Source organism: Ornithodoros turicata, chromosome 1 (genome assembly GCF_037126465.1).
Source record: "Ornithodoros turicata isolate Travis chromosome 1, ASM3712646v1, whole genome shotgun sequence".
NCBI lineage: Eukaryota > Metazoa > Arthropoda > Arachnida > Ixodida > Argasidae > Ornithodoros > Ornithodoros turicata.
Genome location: NC_088201.1, coordinates 33,733,847 through 33,750,612, shown reverse-complemented (window position 1 = coordinate 33,750,612; position 16,766 = coordinate 33,733,847). Strand labels below are relative to the sequence as shown.

The 16,766-nt window shown below is 45.8% G+C and overlaps 1 protein-coding gene across 1 annotated transcript; it reads left to right on the top strand.

Annotated features, from left to right (window-relative positions):
- The first annotated feature begins 12,530 nt into the window (after positions 1–12,530).
- On the top strand, positions 12,531–16,434 carry LOC135384709 (keratin, type II cytoskeletal 3-like). The gene is made up of 2 exons (XM_064613920.1): positions 12,531–12,542; positions 16,006–16,434. Exons 1-2 carry the CDS (start codon positions 12,531–12,533, stop codon positions 16,432–16,434), a joined length of 441 nt encoding a protein of 146 aa, XP_064469990.1.
- Positions 16,435–16,766: the final 332 nt, after the last annotated feature.

Genomic DNA, 16,766 nt, shown 5'->3' with positions numbered 1-16,766 from the left:
GTATGCTGCGATGACACTGCAGACGCCCGACGCAGTGAGGATTTCGTCGAACCTTGCATTGCTTTGAGGCCAGATATTGAGTCAGAGAAAATAATCCATGAAGTCGGGGTTCCTTTTGGCGCTATGTGTAGGAGAGCCTCCTCGATGGCGTAGAGCTCTGCAGCAGTTGAGGACGTCCTGCGAGACAGATGGATCGCACGGTGCTCTCCCGAGGACGAAACGACGAATGCGCATGTCGACGACTCTTGTGATGTGGACGCATCTGTAAATATCTGCTGGAGTTCAGAGCACTGAGCAACCACATCCCGCGGGAGCTGCATTACAACTGGCCCTGGAGTGTCCTTCTTTGACATGAGGCCTGGAACCTGTGGTGACACTGTAGGTAGTTTCAGCGTCCAGTAGGGAATGAGAGCTGTAGGCAGAGGCTTGAACCGATGTATTTCATGGAAGTAGGGCGCCAGAGCTTGGTGAATAGTCGACCTTGATCGCGTACGAATCCAGCGGGCCAACGGGTGCTTGACATGCCGAGACACCAAACGTGTATAATGCCTGAGGGATTCCGTCACTCGCAAAACAGATATGACACAAAAAGGCGTACGGCCCCCTCTCTCTTCGAATCGAAAGCGATGACACCGTCATTCATGACAATGGTTGGCGCACAACGTGCTGTGCGGTGAAGTTCTGTTTTTAAAGTGTTTTGTACATTTCATTTCATTTCATTTCACTTTATTTTTCCATACACAATTAATATGGACGGAGGCGAGGCAAAAAGCTTAGGGAAGCTTCAGGGGAGACTCTCCCCCGGGTTACAGTAGCAGCAACTGTTAAAAAAACAAAACCGGAGGCAAGCCACGTTGGTTTCGGCTAATAGAAAATGATGGTTAGGGCAAAAAAGGAATAATACATTTTGTACAAAATCCGAGAAAAAGACATGGAAACAAAACTCAAGTAGAACACATCAAACATCCAAAAGAGAACACATTAATAATTGATCCACGGCAATGACGTCTGTACACTCAAAAATTGAGACAAGTACAGGGTACACAAGCGCAGCATCAATATCAAACATTATCACCTTTAGCTCACAAAAAGAAATCCGTTCTATGTCAATGTTTAGACGATGAAGATAGTTAAGAAGACGGGGCACGACTATCTCCAAACTCTGCAAGCCATAGTTAGATCGAGAATAGGGTACGTGAAACATTGTGCTTACGAAAAAGCGGCTCAGTCGTTGCATTAAAAGCAATCCCCTCGATGACACGAAGAGCTCTTTTTTGTAAGATGAAGTTGTTGGAGCAGGGTTCTGGAAGCTGTGCACCATACTAAGCTGCAGTAGTTTAGGTGCGACTGAACAAGCGCTTGGTAAAGTAATCGTTTGCTCCAGGTTGGAAGCATATATTTATGCTTTTGGAATAAACCGATAGTTTTGCTAATTTGGGATGCAATATAAGAAATATGATTATGCCAGAGTAGTCTGTTATCGAAAATAACTCCCAAAACCTTAATGTGCTCAACTATCTTGATCTTTGAGTTAGAGATAAACAAATCATGAGCGAGAGTAAAGTTAGAGCCACGAGGGGCAAAAAGAGTGCCAACAGTCTTCTGAACATTAATATTTAGCTGGTTGTGAGATGCCCAAGTGGCTACACTGGAAATCATAGCATTTGTATCGCGAAACAAGGCATCGATAGATGACCCACTGACCAAAAGTGACACATCATCAGCATAAAGCACAATTTCAGGATAGTGTAACTATATCGTTGATGAACAGCAGGAAAAGTAAGGGGCCTAAAATGCTGCCTTGTGGAACTCCGGAATAAATGGGGAGTGTAGCCGAAGTGCTAGCTTCATCTAAGTAAACGTATTGACGGCGATTAGATAAATATGATTGAAAGAAAATCATGCGCGGCATGATGCACATTGCATTTTTCAATACCGATTTACTGAATTGTAGCCCACAACAATAATCCCAAATGTTCTAGTGGCAACAATTACCTTCACGTCCTCCGGACAGCGACACCAGCATGCTTCGTAAGTCGCGCTATGTTTTTCGCCGGTACTGCTCCATGGCGTCGTAACAGGTGCGTTCACACGCAGCATGGACTAGTCACCCGATGTATACCCGATGCACGAGTTGAAGCGGCGTTCACTGCGAAAGAGTCCAGTATAATAATGATTGTAGCTTCGCAACGGAATCAAAGTTTTGAATTACGTAAACAAGTGCGAAATTAACACAGCCTGGAACGTAATTTAAGTTGTGGTGGCATGTCAGTGCCCCTTTAAGTCGTTGATTTGGGACAAACGTCGCCAATGCGTGAGATATGCCATTTTTTCAAGCTTGGTTCAAATTCTAATAAAACTGAAGTCGAAGAAGTTTAGATCACCAATAAATTCGATGGAGAGGTGAATGAGTTAGCCCTGGCCAATCTCTCTTGGTGGATGACGGCCAGAGACGAACGTGAAAAGAACCTCAGGTGGTCGAAATTATCAGCAGCCCTACCCTGCGGCACGTGCAACATGTCGCCATACAAATAGGCTGACACACTTTCCGTGTAAATCGACTCCAATTACCTTAGAGGCGGAAGAAGAAGAGGTTGATGATGATGATAAATGAGTGATCCAGGTAAAAAATTTTAAGAAAAACTACTCGTTCTTAAAAGTGCTAGGGAGTTCTTTTGCACAAAATGCTGCGAGAGAGAGTCCAATTTTTGGAGCAAGCTCCACCTCCCTCGGGTCGGTCTTCGTGGCTGAGACACAGTTCACAGCATTCATTCACATAATTCACAGCACAGCAAAGCATTCGCATTCCAACTATATAGTACAGTTGTTCCCTACATCGCGCATTTGTGCAGTAGACTGCGCTTTCCAACTCGGTGGCTGCATGGTGTCGATGGCACCACCTCAATTGTTCACCAACCTCAACCGCAATTGTGCACCACCTCAATTCGCACTGCGTTTATAACTTAAGCTCTTCTCGCTACGTATACTGTCTCCTATGTTCGGTTGAGTCTGTGAGTACACAGTTGAGTTGACCATCTACAGCAACGTTTCTTTGGATGATAAGAAGTTGCTCTACACCGTTGCTCGCAGTAATTTGGGTGAAGATATAATGAAGAGCCTGACAGTGAGAATCGAAGTCCCACAGTGTCCAGAAAGGTGAGCAATGCTTTAGGGCATGGTGTCTGAGCTGGAAAGGAGGGATATGTAAAAAAAAAAAATATATCATGCATGAAGATTGGTCACAAAAAAATTAGGACCTGTTACTCTGAATTTATAGGTTGTTAGCTGCTGGCAAATGATCCATGTGCCACCAAAATGAAAGCAGGGGTGTCAAGTTGGTGTGATCTACCAAACTGCATTGCACCAGAATTGACATGATATGCTAAAGACGAGACTTGTATCCGGAAGGAAATGTCCAAGTATATAGTACTATAACAATGAATTCGCAAAAAGGCCAAGCAGTAGCCCCCAAACTGAGCTGCACTTGAGCATGGACCAAGCAATTTTGTGGTCCTACAAGAAACACACGTCTTCATGAGAATCACGGCCTTCTATATTCGACACCTGTATCTTTTTTATTCCTTTAGAAAACGAACATATTGCTGTGGCGTGAACAGAAGAATGCCAGGGCAGTTAGTGGTGACCTTTCCTCGAGTTTCGATCTCGGATAACGACCCGCAATGAAAGTGCAGGAAAATGCCGAGGAACCGCGTATTTGATCACATTCTCATCACGTATACAATTCCTGACATCTGCTTCGTCAGAGGGTACAAGGTGGCATTGACCATGGACGATGAACTACATACCAATATATATATATACGCTCACGTGGAGCCGTCGCTAGTGGGTTATGAGGGCGTTTATGCGACATAAGAAAGGTATAAATGCCGGCTTTTGCAGAACTTCAACACACCAAAAGCTAGAGAGCTGAGAAACGGACAATGAACGCTCTTGTAAGTACCACCGTATGCTCTTGACTACATATAAGCCTGCTTGTACAGACATACCAACAGAGTGTATCGTTGTGTCTTACGTGAAGGGAATGGTTCAAGAACCTTACTATCCAAAGCGCACTGCGTTCAGGCGTGTAATTTCAAAGGCATATATGAAAGACAAAGGAATAATGGCACGACGTTTCATTGCTGACCGACAGAGGCCTCGTGCTGTTCATTCCCTTCGTATGAAAGGGGAAGTTGACGGAGAACGGGTGCCCAGGAGAATTAAGGAGCTTTAGCAACGCATTTCGGAAGATACTTTATTGATAGAATTTGCTACTAATCCGTTCAACGTCATTTGCATTTTCTCAAAATGCGAAAGTACGAAATAAATATGGAACTTTATCAGGCGCTGAATAATAGTGCGACTATATATGTGAAACGTGGGATGCCAAAGAGGGAAAACAATGGACAACACAGTCTCTGTCAGACTTTTAGCCTGTATTGACTATACTACGTTCTGTATCTGTCCTGCAGTGTGTGCTCAAACTCGAGAAAAAGCTGCCAGATTCACGTGTACACCATAGAGCTTGTCTTCCCCTGCACAAATAATGGCGAGTCATTGAGGTTTACATTTTAATATGTTATGTAATTATGCAGATATCGAATAATATAAGTAATTAGTACTGTGCTCTACTGAAGGAATATTGGAGCGCTTAACGCGGTGATGTCGTGTCACAAAATCACAAACGGACATAAAATTTATAAATCATCGCATGAAAATGAAATTGTCCTACTCGTAAGTCATCTAATTTTTTAGTTCCTCACTTGTTTTATTATTAACATGATTTCTTTCAGTATAGTGCATGATGGGCCACACTCGGTTCTTAATATTAATAATCTTTATTCTTATCATACACGTACATTTCTTTAACGGCTGCTTCAGCCAAATGGCTTGAATTCCAGAACCATGTACCAAGACAGTACGCGGAGCACAAAATATAGCCGACAGTTCAGACATGTCTGCAGCTCTCCTTCTACGCACCCCTTTATCATGGGTGGGACGGAGGTGGGGGTCTCCATCTGTCCACATTTTAAAGGAGAAGTGAAATTTCATGTAGGACTGCTCGGAACCCTGTTTCGTTCATCAAGCGGTCTATCAGCAGCAACCATGCAAAATATTTCGGCATAGGAGGCGTCTAATCCCAGCGCAATTAAATTTTGAAAAACAGTCTCAAAAGGCAGCCTTGTGCGGAGCGCGGTCTCCGTGGAAATTGGCTCGATCTGTTGCCCTGACGTAAGGCAGCGTTCACACGGGGCAACTTTTCCCAGCAACTATGAGCAATTTTCGAGTTGCTGGCAGCCGGCCGACACCGGCAACCTCCAGCAACTCGAGTTGCTCGAAATAGCTCCCCGACTGAAAACTTGAAGTTGCTCGCGCACCGGCCAATCAGCGAGGGGAGCATTGCCACGTGACTCCCGATGGCGTGGTGGATTTCGTTCGTGGATTCATGGGTTCAAATCCTGCAGGTGCAGCTGAGAAATAACTTTTTAGTCACGAAAGTCATAAACTCACGAAAACATGTCAATTGCCATTTTTTGAATGTAATAATGATATATTCGCGCAAACAAAAAATCTGACTAAAACTTGAGTCACAGCAGCTAAAGAAAAGACTCCAACAGTTCGATTCCAACCCGCATTCTCCGGTCGCCGTAAGATTGCTTGTGGGTGAAGCTATCGAGTTGCTACGTGTGAACGCGGACTCGAAATTGCTCATAACACGTTGGTTCGAGTTGCTTCGAGTTGTTGGGAAAAGTTGCCGCGTGTGAACGCCGGTTAAGGAGCACAGTGCGAGCGAGCCGTCCTGCCGGTACTCGCATCGGGTCCCCGTGACGTCACGGAGTGACGTTAACTACGCTCATTCTCTTACGGGCTCTCTGAGGGAGTTGAGGGCTTCCTAGAGGGTGTGCAGGTCAAAGACCTCTCTCTCTCGTGCGCTACACGTCAGCTAGGATCATTGCTTTTGTGCAAGAACGCTCGTTGCATCACGTGCAGCCCGACGCAGCATGAAAGCTTCTCAGGGGCCATGGATCCATCGATTACCCTAGCGATTTGTGCATCAAAGCGCTGCTACGCTTCCTCACGAACACCCGATGGGCTTCTCATGTCTGTGTCTCTGTGATGTTAGGCTGAGGTGCCCTTCTGTGGATCGCACGCTCGTACGTTGCGCAACAAGGACATATGTAGTTTATAGCCTCTGCCTGACGCAACACACGAGTGTGGAGTAGCAGGTCCTTATAGCTTAGGCCAACCTCCCCACGTATTCCCTTTTACATATTCCCTCCCACATTTCTTTTTACTTCAACTCCCGAGCAATCGAAGTTCAGTCTGCACTGACATCCTTGACTTCTTGTACAGAGAGTATTGTCCGTGAGGTAACCGAATCTTCGTTTGCCAACACAAAGAAAAATACTGTCAGCGTGCCCCCTGTAAGAATGGCGTGTATGAATTCGAACAGAAATAAGCTGATAAATTCTAGTAGCGTAACGCCACCTTCAGCATTAGTGTCGAACGGACTATACGAGCCCACGACAATTCCAAATCACTCAGATCAGTGGTTTATCCATAATCCCAAACATAGGGGGGAGGGGGGGCAAAAAATGGGCCAGGGGAAATAGCAAAATCCACTCTTGTAGGGAGTGCCCAGGTAAAAAAGTTAGGGGGTGTCACCAAACATTTGGGGAGGGTTGTGGGATCTGGATATATCACTGATTCAGATCGACGAGTTTCAGTGCTATTTTATTCTCTTGGCAGGTTTTTGTATTATCTGCGCTGGTGGTCACCGCTTATGCCGGCGGTGATGAAGAACAATCCGTTGTGAGAGCAATTCATGCTGCAAGTGCACAGGGCGGAGGCTTCGGCGGCGGTCTCGTCGATGGCAACCTACCTGTAAGGGCAGTAGGCGGTGTGGCGCCTGGAGTAGTAGCAGTGGCCGCAGGTCATCCCACTCCAGTTGCTTCTGTCACCTTCCTGAAACAGCCTGTCCTTCATATGCACTACGTGACGAAGCCCGTTCTTCGATTCGTCAAGCAGCCAGTGGCTACTGTCCACCATGCCATCAGGCCCGTTGTTCACGTTACACACGCCGTACGTGTCGGTGACGTTGATGGCGGTGGACACGACGCACTCGGAGCACTTGGTCTCGGTGGCTTCGAGCTTGGAGGCCACGGTCCTCACGCACTTGTCAGTCACGCTGGCGACGGCTTCGGGGCTCATGGATTTGGGGATTCGAAATTTAGAGGACCCGTTGTTGTGAAAGCCGCTCACCTGGATGCAATAGCCGTCAAAGCAGCACCCGTCTCGTATGGAAAGGGACCGTGGTCTTGAATGTGTGTGTGATGTGACAAATGCGACCTTCGGATATAACAAGAAGCCGCCACACCAAGACCACAGCGTTTCTTTTATGTGAAGCATTACGGTAATGAGCACTGTAACTTCGCTGGCATGTTTGATGACACAGGTGTCTCAAGTATTTATCGAAGTGAATAAAGCATCAAAGTTGCTTAGTTCGTATGCTGTTCATGGGAACAAAAAATTGTTCTTTTGATCCTGCGAAACAGGTGCACTTGCACGGCAGTCACCAATGCAGCGTTGGCGAGGTTTCACGACACTCACATGCTATGCTACTTTGTCCCCTACTATATTTTTGCCTGCGTGCTTGAACATCGACACTCAATACCGCTTATTGCGACGTCATTGTGTCAATTTGTAGCTTTGTGTACCCCAGGGTACACTGGTTACATGAAGACATAAGACGCAGTCTATATAGCTGCTCACGTACACGATGAAAGAAAGACCCCGTCTCAGGGTTTTTCTCCCATTACACTGATTAGTACGAGTTATGAAATGATGAGGTGATGGGATGAATAATGATATTACATCCTTGCCCTTGGCATGACTTGAAGCCCTCATGGCCAGATAATGTCAGTGCACAAGCGTATAAAAGTCACAATATGAATCCAGCTCCACTAAAGAGTGTGAAGAAGACCAGCGTTCCTAAGAAATTCGATGAAGAAAAGCAGTGGATGACGGCGCTGCATGATATTGGGCTAGGGGGCCTATGCCAGCATGAACGGTGCCGCCGTGATATCATTCATCCGTCTCGTAGGGCCTCTCTTGCATCACACTACAGATCAGTCTTTCTCTTGTTTTTTGTTTTTGATTCCGTGTTAGCGCCATGAAGCAACTGTGTCTATGAGCGACGTACATATGCGGACAGATGGAGAGAGGACAGCAGAAAGGGGTGGGGGACAGGGGGTTAGTATGCGTCCTGGGCAGATTTTAGGGGGAACTGTGCCGACATTCGTCTGGAAAGTCTTCGGAAAATCCAGGGAAAACCTCAGACAGCACTACCGGTGGTAGGATTCGAACCCACCACCTCCCAGTCTTCAACACAACCTTGGCTACCACCAACGAGCGAGAGCACAGTCTGTGATGTCATGCCCGCTGTCTGCCAACGCAGCACAGTTGGAACATACCTGTGTATCACAGATAGGCAGCCGATTTGGTAGGAGGAGGGCAACTGTGGCAAGACGGGACAAGCAGTAAAAGAGTAAAGTACAATCGAAAAGAGTAACTAGAAAGGTAAGGTTATCTGCATCTAATATTTTTACTTCAGTCTGAAGTTTAACTTATTCATTTCTGTTAAAGGAAAATTTATTAAACTCAAGAACGGACCATGAACTGCTACTTTACACCTTAGTTGACATACGACTTACATACAAACACACGTACACACCTACTTACATGCTTACTTTACCTACACCACATAGTACTCCTTAACACCACTCTAGATGTCTGCGATTATCTACAGTGTGGAATGCAGTACATAATGAGTATTTACAGGGCAAATGAGAGCACGTGAATGACGCTCAGGGGGGCGCACCAGAGACGGTCACACGCCCACTGTGAAGCAAGATAGAAAGGTGATGACGCCATTTGCGCACGAACTCTTGCACACCTAAAGCAAATAGTTTATGCTGTAACACTTTGGTGAGCAAAACGCGCACGTTGCGAGAGAGAGAGAGAGCGAGAGATACATGATGACGATGATATGGGATGTTGCGAACTACATGCCGAGATCTCCTTTTCCCACGTGTTCATGGATAAATCATGTTAGTGAACACCCAAGGAGCACAATGCTTTTTAACTTTCATGTTAACACCGCGAGGCAACTGTGGCTATGATCAGCGTGTACAGACGTGGACTGATTGAGAGAGGACAGTAGAAAGGAGCGGGAAACAGATTAGGTTAGTATGCGTCCTAGGCCGACTTCAGGGGAGCAGTGCCGACATCCGCCTAGAAGTCTTCCGGAAAACCAAGGAGAACCCTCGAACAGCACCAGCCGGTGGCAGGATTTGAACACACCACCTCCCAGACTTCAGCATGATAGTGGAGGTACCACACACGAAGGAATGCTGTATCTTATACTTAGGGCCTGACTTTTTCGGGTTTTATTTTTGGCCAAATTCGGGGGGTAAATATCGGGTGATATTTTTCATTTGAAAATTCGGGTGTATTCAGGTTAAATCCCGTTACGGCATATTCTGTCGTCAGGAATTCGGGTGATTTTCTTTTTTTTAATAAAAATTTGTCTTAACATGGAACTAATGTTTAGCAATGTTATCAAACTTTATTTTAATGCACGCTTATGAGTGTGCCACGTGACCCGGATGTTTTCAGGTAGATTCGGGTTAAACCCGAATTTTACAGATTTCGTTCGGGGGGTAAATATCGGGCAGATACGGGTTTAACCCTAAAAAGTCAGGCCCTACTTATACTCTGCAATGTCGCTAGTGCAGCACAATATTCTGAAAGTGTAAATACATAGGGGTGGACGGATAATTACGAACAGTCAAGCTAGGTGACGTCGCGGCGCGAGCCACTTGATTGGCGCTCCTTTCGTCGTCACAGAGTGACGTCAACGTTACTTGTTCAGGTGGGGTTATCCGAAGGAGTGCGAGAGATTCTAGAGTGCGTCAAGGTCAAATGACCTCTCGCGCAGGCCATAGGTAAGCTATACGCTCATTGTTCTTGGGTCGGAACATTTATTTGTCATACAGTGCATTGCAACAAAAAATGAAAAAGAAAGTGTAGATAGGGCTGCCGCAGCTGCTTTAAAACACGCAAACACGAATTTGCGCAACGTTGGATGCATGAATGATTTTTTTAAACAGGTAGAAATGAGTCACTTCACACCGAGGTCTAACTTCTAAAGGAATAAAAGAAACAGAAAACGAGGCGAGACGGGAAATGACTAAGGGGAATACGTAATCGTATTCCCGATGAAGTGCATTGAACGTGCTCGTCATCGTATCACTGCGGCTGCCTTTTTAGATATCAAACCAGCGTCGGTCAGCTACAGCCACGCCCTCTATGCTCTGTACAGCTGAAGGATCCGCGGTCGATCCCTCCGTTGGATTGTAGACTACCTCACCGGCAGGACAGTGTATATGCATACTGAAGATGGAGGCAGTGATCATCATGATCTTTCAAGTGGAGTGCCCCAGGGCGGTGTCCTGAGCCCTTGCTTTTCAATGTGGTTATGGGAAGTTTACCACATTGTCTTCCCAAAAATGTGCACATTAGTATATACGCCGACGACATGTGTCTGTGGTCTTCCGGAGTACAACTACCGGCATTGCAGCAGCGCCTCCAGAATGCAGTAGATTGTATAGTAGTCTTTTTAGCCGAAAGGGGCATGGATGTATTCGCCGAGAAGACTGTTTTCCTTCCCTTTACTCGAAAAAAAAAAAGTCACAGTTTCAACTGAGTCTTAATGACCAGGCAATAAAGAGGGTGTTCCATCACCGGTTCTTGGGAATAGCTATTGATACACAGCTTTCATGGGCTCCCACCTAAGCTCCTGAGCCCATAAGTTCCCGAGATTATTTATGCTCATGAACTACTGTATGGAGATTAGTTTGATGTAAAAATATGAAGCTGATCTGCATTCATTGTTTAACTAAGCGATCGAGAATATCGACCATTCGTAAAAAATGACACTTTTGGGATAGTGTTTTCACATACTTGAGGTCGTGTAGCAAGTCAAAAAAAAAAAAAATATCGTACCATTTGTAGAACAAATTCTCTCCTATAATATATTGAAAGTCTACAGGTGTATTGTTTGTTACACGAGAATTTTCCTTTTTTTTTTCGTCACCATATCCGCTGCAGCTCATTCGTCAGTTGAGGTAGTTTAGGATGTAAAAAGTGATGCCTTTGTAGCCCTCTCAAGAGACTGTCTCCGTTTCCGTTTTCAAAATCTACAGGTGTATTTTCTCTTACGCGAGAAAAAAAAATCGTCACTATACTTATCTGCAGAATCTTCGGGATCAAAGATTCCTCGGGAACGTAATCCCAACATACCTTGTCTAGTTCTTAGACGGGTAGAAATCCAGCGAACCAGTAAGGAAGTATGAAGGGAATTGCCTCAGGACGAGAGCCACCCATATTTCGAACAGAGACTGTTCTTCTTCTGCTCTTCTCCTTGGTCGAAGATCAAGAAGAAGGTAAGCTGGGAGCACTCCTGTAGTTGCATGCGTTGTCACTCTGTATATATTTCCAAATACCCAAGGACCGGCTGCTTAACAGGCCTCCTCTCCAAAAGTGAATCTTGCACAAGCTGTTTGAGGACACGATTGAATCTCTCGATCTGAAAATTTGCCCGCGGGTAATACAACGATGAATTTATATGGTCCGTGCATCGATCTTGAAGAAAACGTTCGAAGTATGTAGATGTAAACTGCCTCCCATTGCCTGTCACAATACTGTCTGGGTACCCTTCTTGAGCAAAGAATTCCAACAAAAATCCTACGACCGACTGTGAGGTTATACCGTGGGTACGAACTGCATATCTGCAACTTCTGCATTATACCTTTCCGGTCTCAAAATATTTTTAGTTTCGCTGAAAAGTTGATGGAAAGTTCGGTGGCGGGACCGGAACCCACACCTCTGCACACCGATGTTTCAGCTTTTTCGTTGTGACTTTAGTGACCTACGTTTGATTTGGTACCGTATTTCAAACTCTTTTCCGAAACATTTCGCGTGACACTCACAGTTCCCCGACTCCCTACTACAAACCTGCAATGACACTGACCTATTAGTATTGCTGACCGTAACACCTTTTATTACCACCCCGGGGCAACAAGGTAGACGACTTCCTCAACTAAGACAATCACGCGCAACAGCAAAAATCTGTTTCATTTCATCTCGAATCAGACCGCGCAGGGAAAAGGGAGGTGAAACTTTCAAACGCGCGCCAAATAGGCCGAGGCGACGCTTCCGAGCGTGCGTACGAAATATCACGTGCAGGTCAGCATTTTTCTGCGCCAGGCTGACGAAATCCAAGGTTTTCTACTTCCTGTTATCCAAACCGACCGTTTCAACCGAATAGCTGCAGACGCCTCCTATCCCAGCCCTTTGAGTTTACGTAACAATATTCTCCTCTCGCCCTTGTAGGATCCATATAAAAAAGGTCTCACACTCCCCAGCTTGACATCACTGCTGGTCATCGAAGTACTACTTGATACGACATGAACGCTCTCGTAAGTACACCTTGTCCTTGTCGGTCATATTATGTACTTGCGCTTACTGTGCAAGGTTTGTAAACGAATTTGCGAGGTTCCCATGCAGTTATTAGTGAGAACTGAGCTTGAAATGTCTGTCATGTTGGCTGACCGTGAGCTTCACAGTGTCAGCCATCATGGCAATCCGCCGGACGTTGAGGAAGCAATGCAGTTCAACCTGTTCATGCACTCTTAAAACAGAACTTCACCGCATGACATGCCCCTATTCAAACTATCATCCTGACTGACATTATTCTGTCTCCCGATATGTTCAAACGAGAGACATACGCCTGTTTGTGACATTTATAGTGTTATGTACAAAAAGGCGTATGCTCCGCGCTTTCCACAAATCAAGAGTGATAACGGTATCATTCTGTGCAATGACTGGCTTTCAGCGTGTTATGTGGTAAAGTTCCGCTACAGTTCCACTGGGAGGTATAGCCGAGTTCCGCGGCTGTGCTGTCTGGGGTTTTTCCTGGGTTTTACTCAGACGCTGTCAGACATAGTCGGCATAGTTTCCTTAGAAGTCGGCCCAGGACGCACATTCCCCCAGGGCCTTAGTCGTGACGTTGCCCACCTCTGTGAGGCCGACAACGCCGAGCTGCTTCGGCACTATACCACCACCGCTACAGTTATCACTTCCAATCTGAGGAGAGAGCGGGGCGTACGCTTACTGCGCCATTAACATAAATAAAAGTGACACAAGGTGGTGGTGCTTCTGAAAGAGCTCGCCGTTGTCGGCCTCACAGAGGTGGGCAATGTCACGACTAACCCTCTGGGGGAATGGGCGTCCTGGACGGACTTCTAAGGGAACTGTGCCGACATACGTTTGACAGCGTCTGAGGAAAACCCAGGAAAAACCCCAGACAGCACAGCCGGCCCGGGATTCGAGCCCAGGTACTACATCCCAGTCTAGACGCGACGTACGTGGTCAGCACGCTAACCACTCAGCCACGCAAGCTGGTAAAAGTGACACAAAAAAGCGTACGCCCCCATTTTCAACAAATCAGGAAAGGGGGCGATATTACTCCGGAAGAGAGATATGCATAGGATGATAGACATATGGAGAGGTCGGTCGCGGGCATGAGGATCCACTTCTCTGCATTTGTGCGTTGCTGCGAGTATAGAGCCACCAATTGTGACGATGGTTGGCTAGGGGGTCGAGTGTTATGCGGTGAAGTGCTGCTTTTAGAGCGCGTATATAAACTGTTCAGGCTCCTTTTTGCTGGTAATTTCCCCACCATACCTTTGTTCGATTGCCAACTACTGTGCGGCCCGGGAGTTTTATGTAGCATCACTGTGGAGAATGAGGATAATCGAAGTGCAACAGAAATCAAAGGCCGAGAATGACAGACACTAAAAACATCCATGTGGGCCGCATGACGCTAAGTGGGCCTGAACCTTCTGTGTTCCGTGTCTGTAAACGAGAGTGCTGAGACGGACGCTATTTATTTATTATGGTACCTCAAGGACCCCATAAAGTATAGTATGATGTCGCCTTGAAAATATAATTGTTAACACCAACAGTGTGCGAAAGTTATTATTCATTTGATGCGAAGTAGTGAATAAAAAAAATCAATAATGAATGTACATGGAAATCAGTAATGAGTACCAACCATGACCTCATCCCTGGACGAACATTCTAGCCAGTTGAGGTTTTTACAGGAAAGGACTCCGAGAAGTACTTAGCACGAGGGATGACTTGTTTTACGTTTTCCTAATCTAGCCAAAATATGTGTGTCGGGAACAATGTAACAAGAACGTATAAAGGAGTTATGAAAAAAAAAATCGAACTGGCAAGGACGAGAAAACTTATGGCAAGCGAAAAGAGTAGGGAGTCCACGAGAAGTTCTCGGAGCGCAGACGGCGCCAAATTAAGTAGTCCAGGAAGTAATGAAACACGCAACTCTATTTTAGACAGATTCCACATAATTGGAATAGTATGCTTGATGTGGATCCCATATAGCAGAAGCGTATCCAAGTTTAGAACGTAGTAGGGAGAGAGAGCGAGGGAGAGAGTATAATGGCGAGTGGGAAGTAAGTTAATGACTGCGTCTGATGAAGCCTAAAGATGAGCCAGCGTTAACAGCATGGTTAGTCCTCGTGAGATCTGAGGAGCAAGACAAGTCAGGACTAAACGTAGAACCCGAGACAAGGAAACAGGAAGGACGAGGCGACAAGTTTATAATCTATCAAGTTCTGTAATCCGGTAGAGTGGGAAAAGTCAGGTCCAATAGTAGAGCAGAATAGAATAGAATAGAAGTAGAAAGAAAAAAATGCAAACGTAGGTCGCACTGGTGGGTTCAGTTCTAGTTCTAGTAGCAGTCCTAGCAGTTCAAGTTCTAGAATCTTCAGATAATATTCTACTGACTTGGTTCTGGAAAGTTGTTTATTGTCTTTGATCGTTTTGTTATATATACCTGCACCGCAAACGTATTTGTGTAACCTTAAGGAGTGCAGCCTCTTGCACGAAAGTCTCGTTTATAATAAACCTTAGTCATAATAATAAACCTTAGTATTATTAATTCCTTAGTAAAGCTCTAATAAACAAAGGGTATCTGACGGCGAGACATCCCGTAAATTATTCATCGTAGGATGAAGAAATAGCAAAAAGGAACGCAATAACATTGGTCGATATATGAAGAAAGTAATACTCGTACTTAAAGCCAACGTAAATAAGCGATTGTATTTTATCTCTGACACCTTAGTAGACGTTGTGAGTAAAACTTTAAAAAAAAAAGTTAAAGAATGAATCTCATTATGACTGAGCTGTAATATGCTTAGATCCTTGTGTTTTCGGAGTTTGTTTTTGAAAATCGGGTAGCAAAAATCAGGCTTTATTTCAGAAGCCGTACAACAGGGTAAAATCCGGGAGATACCGGGTGGAAGATTTAAAAAAAAAAAAAAATCTCGTATTTTTTTTCATTCCGTGTTAGCGCCGCGAAGCAACTGTGGCTATAAGCGGCGTACAGATGTGGACAGATGGAGACAGGACAGCAGGAAGGAGTGGGGGACAGGGGGTCAGTATGCGTCCTGGATCGACTTCAAGGGGAACTGTGCCGACATTCGTCTGGAAAGTCTTCGGAAAACCCAGGGAAAACCTCAGACAGCACAGCCGGTGGTAGGATTCGAACCCACCGCCTCCCAGTCTTCAGCACGACCTTGGCTACAACGTATTTTACGAGATGCCAATGCTGCAGTGCTCAATGCGCAGTGCTTAGCTTTCACTAGTACCCGTGTTAGTGGCTGAATTTGACTAGTACTTTGACAAGTTCATTTTCGGGTTTTTTCGGGTTTTACCCTAAGTGACGATGATGCAAGTCGGGGGATAGGGGCACAAACTGGTTTTACCCTAAAACGTAAGGACCTATACTATATATATTGGCGCTTTCAACAAACGTTGTGTGTCGTGTAGTTCACAAGAGTTGTGTACGTTTCCCAGGTAGTTTTTGCTGCACTCATTGCCTACGCCTATGCTGGAGGCTATGGAGGAGGCTTTGGTGGCGGCTTTGGCGGAGGGTACGGAGGCGGGTATGGTGGTGGACTCGGCCTCGGCGGTGGATTGGGAGGTTTCGGTGGTGGCTACGGTGGAGGTCATGCCATCGCTGTCCCAGTAACCAAGGTGGCCTACATTAAAAAGCCCGTCGTAAGCGTCGGCTACGTCACGAAACCCGTGGTTAGCTACGTCAAACAGCCCATTGCCCGCGTCTCCCATGTGGTGAAGCCTGTTGTGTCCGTCGGACACGCAGTGGTTTCTAGTGGCTACGGCGGTTTCGGCGGTGGCTACGGAGGAGGCTATGGAGGAGGATACGGCGGTGGCTACGGAGGATTTGGTGGTGGATTTGGAGGAGGCTATGGCAAAGGCTGGTAAAATTCATCACGAACCAGGGACGGTAAGTGTAGTACGTGTGTAATAAGATGTCGTCAAAACAAACTGTTCATCCTGGACAGCTGACGCCTTGCTGTGAGTTCATGACACGCAACGAGATCCAGCTACATAAAGAAAGGGGGAAAAAAAACGATCCAGCTTTCACAAGCTGTCCTCCTTGTACTGTAGTGTTAGCAACAAACGTCATGGGAGAGATAAATAGCAAGACCTCTGGCTATAATAGCGAAAATAGCGAAATACAAGACTGCTAACAACATTCAGTTGGTTTAATTCGCGTAAAGCGCACAGTTTGTTCCTTTCTTTTTACCTTGGTG